The sequence below is a fragment of the Dermacentor albipictus genome, chromosome 3, assembly GCF_038994185.2.
Source record: "Dermacentor albipictus isolate Rhodes 1998 colony chromosome 3, USDA_Dalb.pri_finalv2, whole genome shotgun sequence".
In the NCBI taxonomy this organism is placed as follows: Eukaryota; Metazoa; Arthropoda; class Arachnida; order Ixodida; family Ixodidae; genus Dermacentor; species Dermacentor albipictus.
Window position 1 is genome coordinate 45960161 of NC_091823.1, and position 12107 is coordinate 45972267.

The 12107-nt window shown below is 46.6% G+C and overlaps 1 protein-coding gene across 1 annotated transcript in view; it reads right to left on the minus strand.

Annotated features, from left to right (window-relative positions):
* Positions 1 to 2808: 2808 nt before the first annotated feature.
* LOC139057698 (uncharacterized) overlaps positions 2809 to 12107 on the minus strand; it is a 47383-nt gene continuing 38084 nt past the window's right edge. Inside the window, exon 3 of the mRNA XM_070536436.1 lies at positions 2809 to 2910. Coding sequence (XP_070392537.1) covers positions 2809 to 2910 — 102 coding nt within the window. The remainder of the gene's footprint in view (positions 2911 to 12107) is intronic.

The following is a 12107-nucleotide window of genomic DNA, read 5'->3' on the forward strand; positions in this document are numbered from 1 at the left end:
CTTGGTTAGTCGCATCAGTAGTCCCTATCACTTCAGAGCATCTTTCAAAGTAATCCTTCAAAGCAAGTAAACCTTCTCATTCACCGTGTCTTTCGGCACGCCTTTGCAGCTCGTGCTACTGCTCGTGCTGTCCTTGTAATGCTCAAATGAGTATCATTCAAATAAAGCTCATCTGTGAGTTCTTTTCAGATTTTTGTATACAGTCCCACCAATAATTGCACCGACTAGGTACTTGTACACCGGTACCCTTTGTAATGGGATTCTAGAAAATGCCACGACAAATTACTTCTTGAAACTTTCCCGTTATTCTATGGCCTTCTTCCTAATTCTTCCATCTGGAGGCTTGTTTTAATCATTCTGATCACTTCTTGTGCTGAAGATATGAAACGTCAATGTCAGTGTCTTTTTAGTCCAGCTCGATAACATTACGTATTCGTCTATCCACACTTTTCACTTCCACCTTGAGTTAAGGCACTTCCACCTTGAGTTAAGAAATAAGCTAATGTTGTTCAGCTTGCCGGCTCTCTGGCCTGTCTACACGAGAGTCTAATCGCTTTCCTTCACGATTTATGGCGTTCCCAAGTCTCGAGTACTCCGGGTAACTCGCATACGGGCATCAGGTCGTCGTAGTCGATGTGTAGTGCAATTTCTTAGTGCGCGTTACATGTAGCACTACGGACGTAAAAGCTATCGTTCTCTATGGAATTACGCAATGAAACACGAAACGCTAACTAAGCATGTGCACTGCAGAATATATACGCCATGACGGGCATCATTCCTTCAGCAAAGCGTACAGCTTAGTTCGGCTATTCATTTAAATTGGCATCATCGATTGTTCCTGCACAGTTCTGCGTTCTTTCATAACTGTATGCTCTCTCTTAAAAGAGGTACTGAGGCACACGGCCTGAGGCAGCGCACGTCTCCAAAGCACGGACGCACCTATCAGCTTTCTCTGGTGACTCAGGATGGCCACAGTCGCCGCAATGCCCCCATCTCCACTAGTGCCGGTTATTACGCGATAGTATTCTGCTGTAAACCGAAGAAAACAACAGCCGGGCTACGCCTGGCCTGCAAGGTACGATATCAACACACGCACCTCAGTCAGCGTGTTGTTTATCTGTCATTTTACTGATTGATGCCCTCCTTTCGTTTTCATTCACGAGCGTAGAAAGCAACAATGACACGTGCACTGCCTTTGAACAGGAATCAACTGCTGCTACTTCATTTGAAGAGCCAATATGAGAATACATGAAAAAAAAGGACAGGAAAATGGTACGTTTATTTATAACGGCGGTTATCCTATGCCCTTAAGTCAATGCGTACACATTTGTGAGCATGACTTTTCTTTGGAATTTCTGTGCAGTGGTGGCAAGAAGTGTGCCACGAAGATTAAGCTCAGGCTCAATCGAACGTTGTGCTTACGCTAAATACATTAATCTTACTGCTTCATTGAAATCTATGGCCACAGACGACTACATTGATTGCGGCATGCACAACATGTTTGACGTGTGGCGTTTCGGTAGGTTAGGCGAAATATTTTCCTTCCTGTACTAGAAATGATTGCAGCAAATAATTAACTAATACACGTAGTTCGAGCGGGTGGTTGAATTATCTTTATCAAAGAAAACCATTGCGTGAAAGATGGTACAATAATTTGATATTCATTATCTCTGCAATTATTCTTTCCATAGCTCGTTGCGTCGTCCTCAATTTGAGTAGAACCCTTTTCGTAAGCCTCCAGGTTTCTGCCCCGTAGGTGAGCACAGGTAAGACACAGCTATTATACACTTTTCTCTTGAGGGATAATGGTTACCTGCTGTTCATGATCTGAGAATGCCTGCCAAACGCACCCCAGCCCATTTTTATTCTTCTGATTATTTCTGTCTCATGATCTGGATCGGCAGTCACTACCTTCCCTAAGTAGATGTATTCCCTCACGACTTCCAGTGCCTCGCTGCCTATTGTAAACTGCTGTTCTCTTCCGAGACTGTTAAACATTACTTTAGTTTTCTGAAGATTAATTTTTAGACCCACTCTTCTGCTTTGCCTCTCCAGGTCAGGCAAGACTCATCATAAAATGCACAAAGCGGCATTCTTTCACTTTGACTTATTTTCCAAGAAACGTCAAGCACTTTGGCATAAAATCACGTAAATTTCATACGTTTATGTCTACTTTGTCTACCATAATTCGTGACTGAAGGGGCTATACAAGTAGGATATGATATGGCAAGTAATCCCGGCCAATAATTAACAAAGTTAACCCAACCAACTATGACTGTCGAGGATAATACGATTAATATTCGAGCAATGTACCGATTTCTGAAGCCACGTTTAACATATGTAGTGGCCATTCTGAGATTTACGTTGCATCTACTATACGTGAAACGCTCCTGCATCGTCCTTCTTTGATACGGCGCTCGCTTGCCAAGGTCGCCCATGAGCATGGCGGCACGACGACAATTCGATAACGCTGGCGCACTGAGCACGATGTAATAATGAAGAAAAAATGACGCCACTGTAAGGACAAAGGCGGTATGACAACGATCGCATAACTATAACGATATGACAATGTCTAAGTGATCACAAAGATATAACGACGACCGCGTGACGAAGACGGACGACATGAGGACGCGCCTATTCATGATGGAGAACGGAGCGCAGGCGGCTGACCATTAACGGTCCTGGGGCGCTCGGACTATTTCCGAGAGCATCCTATTCGCATTTTATTTTGGTAGGTGGTGGTAAACTTTATTGAAAGCGGGAAGGGGAAAGGGGGAGGTACCTGAGGGATCGGGCTCAAGTAAGGCCCTAGGCCTGCTTGGCCTTCTCCGCCCAGTCCACGAGTTCAAGCTGTCGGTCGACGTCCACGGACTTGAGCCAGGCTGTCCAGTCAGTCTCGCTGCTGTGAGACTGATTGAGAGAACGGGAGCGAGGTGCATTCCCACATTATATGTGTCAGTCTCCCTTTTTCTGAAGAAAGCCTACATAGGTCACTTTCTTTGCCTCCTGTGATTTTATTAATGTACTTTCGGTGTGGATAGGTGTTTGTCTAGAGTCGCCTAAACGCGACCGCTTGCGTTTTATCGAGTTGCTTGGCCGGTGGTCGGAGTGCGCGACGCCTCAAGCGATGCCTATGGGCTATTTCGTGATAAGTCTCCCAGGCTTTCTCGTGTCTCGCCGCCTCGTTCACGCCGGCCGCATCCACGGACGAGGCTCGACGCGCGAGTTCTCGAGCCAAACTGTAAGCCGACGCGTTGCCGGGCACAGCCGCGTGAGCGGGAGTCCACACGAGGGTTCTCCAGCCGCTTATAGGGCGCCGCGTGACGACATGGTATGCCTGTTCGGAAATTCTACCGCGGACGAAATTGCCGATGGCCTGCTTGCTATCGCTGATGACGGTATTCGCTTCTGCGTGCATGGCCATGGCAATCGCGGTTTCCTGCGCTTCCACCACTCGGCCAGCCGTGATTGTTGTGTGTTATATCAGTCGTCCGTTGTGATGTTTATGATCACACTCTGGCAGGCTGGCTGTCATATCTCGCCTCAAGCCCATAGGTGATGGTTGTCACTATAGTCGAGAATAGGCCCACAACCTTTATTCCATGTCAAAAATGTAATCTACGTTTTCTGTATTGAGTTGTAGGCAAATAACGCCTCTTGTTGCTTCAACTGGCATATGAGAGTTACTGTTGCATGCTTGCGACTGAATCGCATTATACCAGTTTTCGAACGTATATACCGCATCTCGTGTAAACGACATATTTTGCTACTAAGGTGTATTGCATGTTATGAGACAACAAAGTGTAGTATGAAACGAAATGTGTGCATATGCCGAACGCATGTAAACAGAAGCCCACTAGAGGAAGAAGTTGAGTGTGGGACTGCGGCTGCCGTGGCATAGCGGTGAAGTACGAGATCTAACAATCATGCCGTAGGAAGGAGCCGTTTGTGCGTTACGTTCCCTAAGCCGTGAAGGACAGGCTGTTAAGAAGCGTACTCCTCCTTGATTTCCTTGAGTCGTTTCTTGCGATAAAAAGGAGACATCAGCAAGCCGTGAGGTTATCTGCTCTAACACACTCACGTGGTTTCACTTGCTCTATGCGCTAACGGCTTCACCAGTGTCCCATTTCGAGACGGAGATTAGCAGCACAATGCGTTGGCGAGCTAGTTGGTGCGGATCCATAAACACTTCGTTTAGCGCAAAACAACGAACACAAGAAAGGCGACAGGACCCGGCGCTTTGTCCTGTCGCCTTTCTTGTGTTCGTTGTTTCGCGCTAAACGAAGTATTTATGGAGATTAGCGATGTGAGCTCATGCAACATATGAATGAAACCTACCTATGGTGCGTTTAAAGCAGCACTGAAGTAAAGTATATGATAACATGGCACATTAGTTTACATGGCCGATATCACTGGCACTTAGGACACTGGAGGCACATATACCACTGAGCCCTGTAATTGCTTTGTCCCTGAAGAATACCATAGAAGCACTGGCAGCGCAGTCAGACTTGAGTAGTGACAATACCAGAGAAAGTGGATTGACTATCGATTATACCCAGGACTATATACTATACGATATTTATACTATACCCAAAAAAGTGCATTCGTTCCTTTAAAGACGCAATTTTTTTTTATAGAAGCGTTCGGCTATTCGCTTACTTGGCAACAATCGTTGACGGTTGCTGCGCAACGATTCACCCAATAATATTATTGCTTGTGTTTTGCGCAGCCAGCCGATCCGGTCCAGTCTGGTACAGTCCGGTCCAGTCCAGTACAGTCCGGTCCAGTCCGCTATAGTCCGGTCTAGTCTTGTCCAGTTCAGTACAGTCTGGTCCATTTCGCTATGGTCCAGTCTAGTCTTGTCCAGTTCAGTACGGTACAGTCCGGTCCGCTATGGTCCAGTCCAGTCTTCTCCAGTCCAGTACAGTCCGGTCCGCTATGGCCCAGTCGTCTTTGTCTGTATATGTATGTATGTATGTATGTATGTATGTATGTATGTATGTATGTATGTATGTATGTATGTATGTATGTATGTATGTATGTATGTATGTATGTATGTATGTATGTATGTATGTATGTATGTATGTATGTATGTATTTATGTCTGTCTGTCTGTCTGTCCGTCCGTCCGTCCGTCCGTCCATCCGTCCGTCCATCCGTCCGTCTGTCCGTCTGTCCGTCGGTCCGTCCGTCCGTCCGTCCGTCCGTCCGTCCGTCCGTCCGTCCGTCCGTCCGTCTATCCCATAACGTGCTACAAGATTGCTATACGGTTTCATCTTGGAACACACATTCTCACAATTACCGTTGCGACGCCACTGGGATCTTCTCTGCGCGTGTTCTTAAGTGTAAACAGCACAGAAGAGGGTCGTTACTACACATACATGTTAAAAAAATGAGTTGCCGATATTTTCTTATATATTACATAGAGATATAACTTAATAGAAAGGCAGAGAGGTCGGCCTGAGCTACCATGCTCTGGTCTGCTACTCTGCACAGGGGAAAAAAGAAAAGGTACTGAAAAGTGTGGTGAAAAAATGTTTTCTTTCAGCTCGCCGCAGTTGAGACATGGGGGCTGTTTCTTCATCCCAGTCCCTTTCTGCCATTGCCTAATGTACCTGCGTCTCCTCCGTACCGCGAAGCCACGAAGCGAAATCGTTCATCCCAGAAAACGTACAAACGCTTGCAGTTTCGACACGAGCGTACCTGACGGCCATTCTATTTCCGTTCCACGTTTTACGCTAGCTGGGGACCGGTGTTCTAATGGGAACCTGGAGCGACTCAGGCAGCTTTTCAGAGTAGGTTGTTATCGTTCGCGAACCATCGCGTTCGGTAGACCCTTAAGCACGAAATGGTGTATGGCGAAAGGGGTGTTATTGACCCCTACTGTAGCACGCCTTTATGCGCGCGCAAATGGCTCGTTCATGTGCGCGAAAGAGTGAACGACCGCGCAGCCACGAAACATTCATTAGCGATGGCCACATCCTGCTACAATATACGTATAACATATATAACACACTTGGTAGGTAAAGCGTGCCTATAGACCGCGCCAACGTTTATTTTTCGATGATGTACGCGCTCTGCAGCGCATCAAACGAGATAACAAGAACCGACTGATGTACTCTACTTAAACGTCACATACGAACGACTGCAACAAGAAATACCTAATGGCTTTTTATGCAACCACAATACATGCCTTAAAAAGGAGGATAAATGCCAGTAGCCGTATATTACCTACCCGCAAGCACGTGCACACGCAGAAAAAAAAATTAAAAGGCTGAAAAGCTTCTTCGCGTATGTTAGTGTGCTCTATAGTGCAATAACATGTATTGATCTTTTTGCTAGCCAGGCTTTCAGTATTGTAGCGTTGATTTTTAACTAAAGTACCTTGATTCTTTTGTGTTTTTTTAAGCATTGGTGTGTCTGAGTGAGCTCCATCAGGAGAACTTAAAAACAGATTCATTATCGCTGAGGAAACGCCCACGCCAGTGGCTGCTACTACATAGAAGCGCTTGATAACCACCATGCGATTCCCATTAAGAGTGGCTACTACCTTTGGGTTAAACAAAGTGCACCCTCAATAAACAAACCATGCAGCAAACTTAATTATATTTTCAGCATTCAATGTAATTTCGCGTTAAATCGAACCCACGAGAGAGAGAGAGGTTTTTAAATGAGTGTTTTAGGTATTTGTCGGGCCACATGCCAAGCATATTCTACTCCAAAGGAGATTGGCGGTGCATGAAGTGACTTAATTCATACACAGGCAGTACACAGATAAGATGCATGAGTAACATACGGTGCGACGAGCATCCAGATTGTGTGGTTCAAATCAGTGTCCCTGGGGTAGGCTAAAAAAAACATCATTGAGCACGACGCAGTAGCAGCGATACTTTGATGTTCAAGAACATAGGGCACTTCAGGCCACGTAGATCTCGAGCAGATTTTAAGACCACACTTGTATGCAGCGCAGCGCATACAGAGGAGCAAAACATGGTATAAGCCTTCAATAGCATTGCACGCACTGAAGCGCTATACGTACACGAAACGCCCTCTCGAAACACACATAGAGCCAAGACAAGCCCGGCTCCAGCACAAAATACAGTTCATTGTCAGCTCCCGCTCAAATTAGCCTCAGCTTACGTTGCGCGCACCAAACTGTAGTTAAATATGTAGAGGACACCAAAGAGGAGGTGGTTCAAAACGATAGCCGCATGCATAGGAAACGTCTCAGAAGCACTTCCATTTGTCTTTGATCACGTACTCGATCACAGTGTTTCCCTGTTGTGCTCCATGGTTAGGCAAAATAAGGATACATAAACATATATAGACAGATACTGTAATGCAACGACATATCCAAGTCTTTTATTATGAAGCCTTTCCACCGATAGAAAAAATGGCTGTGGCTTAGGTAAGGTTAAGCCCAGGATGCGAAGCATACTAGCCTTTATTTTAGTTGTTGAACCACTGTTTAGCCTGGTGAACTGCTGTTGCTTGGCTATATTTGGTTCGGCTAGACGAAGAAACAACTCATGCATTACTTCTTCGCCTTCAAGAGTGGAACGCGACAGCGTTCCCGTCGACCCGCCAAGGGGTGTAAGACAATGGGCTACAGGGCAGCGACTACGCGCCCCGCATTGGACGCGGTGAGCGTCGAGCAAAGCAGCGTTCGGCGCGGCAACGAAATGTGCGCCTGAGCAAGAGACGCACGCCTTAGAAACAGCGCGTTTCTAAGGCAACACCGCATTCACTAGAGGCGCTTTTGTACCGCTTTGAAGCGTTGTACTCGTGGCTCAGTGGTAGCGTCTCCGTCCCACACTCCGGAGACCCTGGTTCGATTCCCACCCAGCCCGTCTTGCAAGAGTTGAGCCAAAGCCACTTCTCCTCTGTCGTGACGTCACGGTGTCACGTGATTTCATGGTCACCGCCGCGCCTGAGGAGCTGGGTTGAGCCCTCGTAATATGCTTCGCATAAAAGAAAACTTTCAGGTGCGTGCAACTTTTTCCTCGGCTAAAGGCTGAAAGCTGCGAGCCAGAAGAATCAGTTAGGCAAACAAAGCACACTGTCTTCAAGAACATGCTCCAAGTAAAACAAGCTGTGAGTGACTCCATACACCAAACGCTCCATACACCAAAAAGGGAAAGAAAAATAAAGAAAATCTGGCCTTACTGGATCGCATTTAACTCTGAAGCAATTGTGGAAGCAGGACCACTATTAAATCTTCCTAGATTCTTTAGACGAAACGACAAGTAAACAGTTCGTACACTACGGCTTTAGCATAATGATTAGAAATAACGTAAACTATTAATAAATATATACTTCCACATCATATGGCTGTGAGAAACTCGTGAACTGAATCGTGCCACATTCCGGGCGTCATGCACTGACGAACATCGTTTTTGCCAATTCTATCCTCGTATTTCCTCCGTTCTCGATTTCACTCGTTATATCTGTGTGCAGCAGCTTTTTGGCTCCAGGGCAACGCTCATGAAAAGCGGAAATGAGCAGGGAGCTTTGAACGCTCCAATCTTGTGTAAATGCTTACGGAATGCTTTCTACCTTGCACTGCGCATTCCACACTTGCGCTGAGGGAAAATAACTCGGCGCCCTGACGGGCATCGATTGAGTTAGGTGTGTCGTAAGAAGCGAAACGCTGCAGCGCTGCACTGCCTTTGATACTGGCTTTACCAGAAAGAAACGCGGTGCCTGCGCCCACGTGTAGCGCCAGCATGGCAGTTAAATAATGCAGTGCTGGAGGAGAAAAACCTTTTGTGATAACACAAAGGGAAGCTCTCCACTTTTCCAAACGATGGCGGGATGCCTTAGAGCGAGTAGCTATAAAGCGGGGCACAAAGGAAGAAGAAACGTGCGCGCGCGCCGTGAGAATGCTAGGGGAAACGATGGAGCATATCTTATTATACTGAGAAGACATCCACCCGGCTGTCCATTTAGATTCCAGGAGCCTCCTTGACGCCACGGGGTTCAGGGATAGCAGGGGAAAGTAAACATGCCCCCACTGGAGATAATTCAAAGGAAGTTTCAGGTTTAGTCACAGGAAAAGTACGGAGTACATGTGTGCGGGCGTGTGCGTGTGCGTGCGTGTGCATGTGCGAGTGTACGTGTGTGCGTGTGTGCGTGTGTGCGTGTGTGTGAAAGCGCGCCCATTTATGAGTTTTGTAGCTAGGAGAATTACCACTAGTCTTCTTATCAATGATGACCGTAGTCCTAGCCAGTAAGCGTACTTCTAGTGTAAAGCTAATTAAACATAGGCTGCTGTCACGCCTTGCCCGCGTAAACATGTGCAACGTGGTCGTAGTTCTCGAAGAGTTAATGCAAGGTCCGTTATATTTCTGCTAATAATGAAGCTAATTATGAAAAAAAATAGTAAGAGCCATGGGAGTTAGAGTAAAGGGCAAAAAATAAGGAGACCTCTGATGCCGTGATCTGCACTCTTCGAGCACGCCGAAATATTCTCAGTCAGTAAAAGAAGTGTGTGGGCGAAACACTGAGCAGACGGAAGAAAAAGCGAAGGAAAGACAAAAGATTAGCAATTTTCAAAATCATCTGGCGACCCTGCAGATGCTTAGGCAAGGGGGTTAAACAATAATTAAATGTGACAGGAAAAAAAGAGATAAAATAAAATAAGATGACAAGCTTTTCAAATGTTTGTGGGCTACATTGCATTTAAGATACCCAACAGGAATTCCGAACACATGTCAGCACGTATCTGGGCTGCAAATAACGGCAAAACGGGTATGCGTGTCTGATGCTTCTGATATACGCTGACCTAATGAATTCGGCGCCACAGAATCCGTCTAGACATTATAAGTGTTATCTAGCCATTAAATTTCTCCGTTCAATAGTTTTTACCGAGATTCAGCGGCGCACATTAGCTAATCATCTCGGAGTTCCTAATTTGGCGGTTATTAGGCGATAAAATGAATGAGCTGTAAACGAAAAATACTTTATTGCTTTAAGGAAACGTTTCGTTGAAAGCACGCAGCGATCTCGGAGAACAATAAAAGCTACGCAGTGTACTTTCTGAACCAAGCCGCGCGAAATTGTAGAAGGATACACGTGCTACCTAGCTTGATACCGTGGCCGAGTTTAAGGATTGAAACGCTACATTTGCCTCCAGAAGTGTTAATTCCCACACTTATATAGAATACGATTCGCAAAACGTCTGTTACGCGAGGGAGAGCCCTCATTTTCGTGGGGACTCCCGGATGCCCATCACTTTCGTTAGCGATCGCCGTGATAAAGGTTCACCAGGTGCGATAGCCCACAAGTGCAGTTTGTTTTTACAGCAAAGCTGTTCATTCGGACCCTGTTCCATCGTTTTCGGACTTCGCTAAAAATGGGACCACGTGACCTATCGGGAAAGGAACAGAAGAACTCAACAAGGGGAAAGGGTTTGGGACGACTCATTTCTTATACGCGAATCATACGGTTGTCGCACGGTGCATTTTCGGTGATCGAGCCAGATCGGCACCGAATTTATCAATGATTGAATCCACCCTACCACGAAAGAAAAAAATGGTATAATGGCGGTTTGTGGCCAACGAACAGCGCCCATCGATTGAAACGCGATACTAGCAGCGCGTGTTGCCGGCACTTCTTGCGACGTGAACTCGCGCGCCAAAAGAAAAATGATAAAAAAACTAAAATATACTACGAGAACCGGAAAACAGAAGCTACTCGGAGCTTCTGCAGTGCCACTGACTCAACAGAAGAACGTACGCTTCACCACACAAGAGGAGGAAGTCATCCTGCGCCGCCTACAGACAAACACCTACGTACACGGAATAATCACGCACAGACTGTATTCTGCGCAGTACTTGTACACATGCCTCCATTGCTGACGTCCCAGACACCCTGCAAAACATGGTCCAGGATTGCCCACTGCGTAACACATCCGCAGACCCTACCTCACAAGCTCCACAAGATGACTCCAAAGAAGGCCGCCCCATAGAGGCAAAACAAGAGCGCCCCAACTCACCGCAGATTCACACGACAACTGAAACGTGGGAGGCCAAGCTTTCCTTTGAAGACCTGGACGACCAACACAGTCTCTATTAAAGTGGAAAGTTGGACGAGTTGGTATACATTCATAATGGGAACAGCGGGAACAAGACGACGATGGAGCGAAAGGACATAGGACGAGCGCTGACTGACAACTACGTTTACTGAAACATACATCAAATGTATAAGCGACACAAGCGATTACATGGTCAATCGAGGAACGCAAAACCAGGCCGCGTGCACACAGGGCATCCGTCACCGTATCGAGCTATGTAGGTACGCTAATTCCTGCTGAGAAAGCGCGTCGAACGCACCACGTGCCCTTTCGCTCAATGTGGGCTGCTTCCACGACTAATCTGCAGAAAAGAACGGCAGACAATTGCATTGCTTGCCAGCGCATGCGACTCCAGACATTCCCGCTGTCAACCTCAACGAGGTAGCACACCGCGAAGCTCGAGGTCTTACTCGCCTAGCTGAGCAAAGAGTGACTTCCATCGGTCAGGAGAACGCGGAGGAGGAAATATGGAGAGAAAAGGCTATATTAAGATGATTTAGCGATATTACCAAATTTTATCAAAATTGGAGGCGAGTATTACCACCGCCTCACACTAAACTGAACAGAGCTGAGTCCATTACTTGGAGGAGACTACAAACAGAAACTTATACGAGTCCCGTGCAACTAAAAACTTTCTACCCCGATATATACGAGAGTGATATGTGCAAGCTATGCAAGCCTGTTAGAGCCACCCTTCAACACATGTTGTGGGGATGCGAAATATACCAAAATAAAATGGCAGTCTCCCCAGAAAATCTACGGGCGCGGTGGTCGGCCGTGCTGCTCAGCTCAGAACTCCAAGACCAACTTTGGGCCGTCCAGCGAGCCAAGGAAGCCGCACGGGAGCAGCAGCTCCCAGTGGCCATCTAGGCGGCCCCAGGCCCGGGCCTCCCAATCGCCGGATTCCGAATAAAGTTATCAAATCACAATTAGTTGAGTAGAATGGGTAGAATAAAGCTCATCGAATAAGCGGTGCTGCATGTTCGGTGAAAAAAGAAATAAAGATTGAATTGTTGCGCAAACTCGGCACTGGG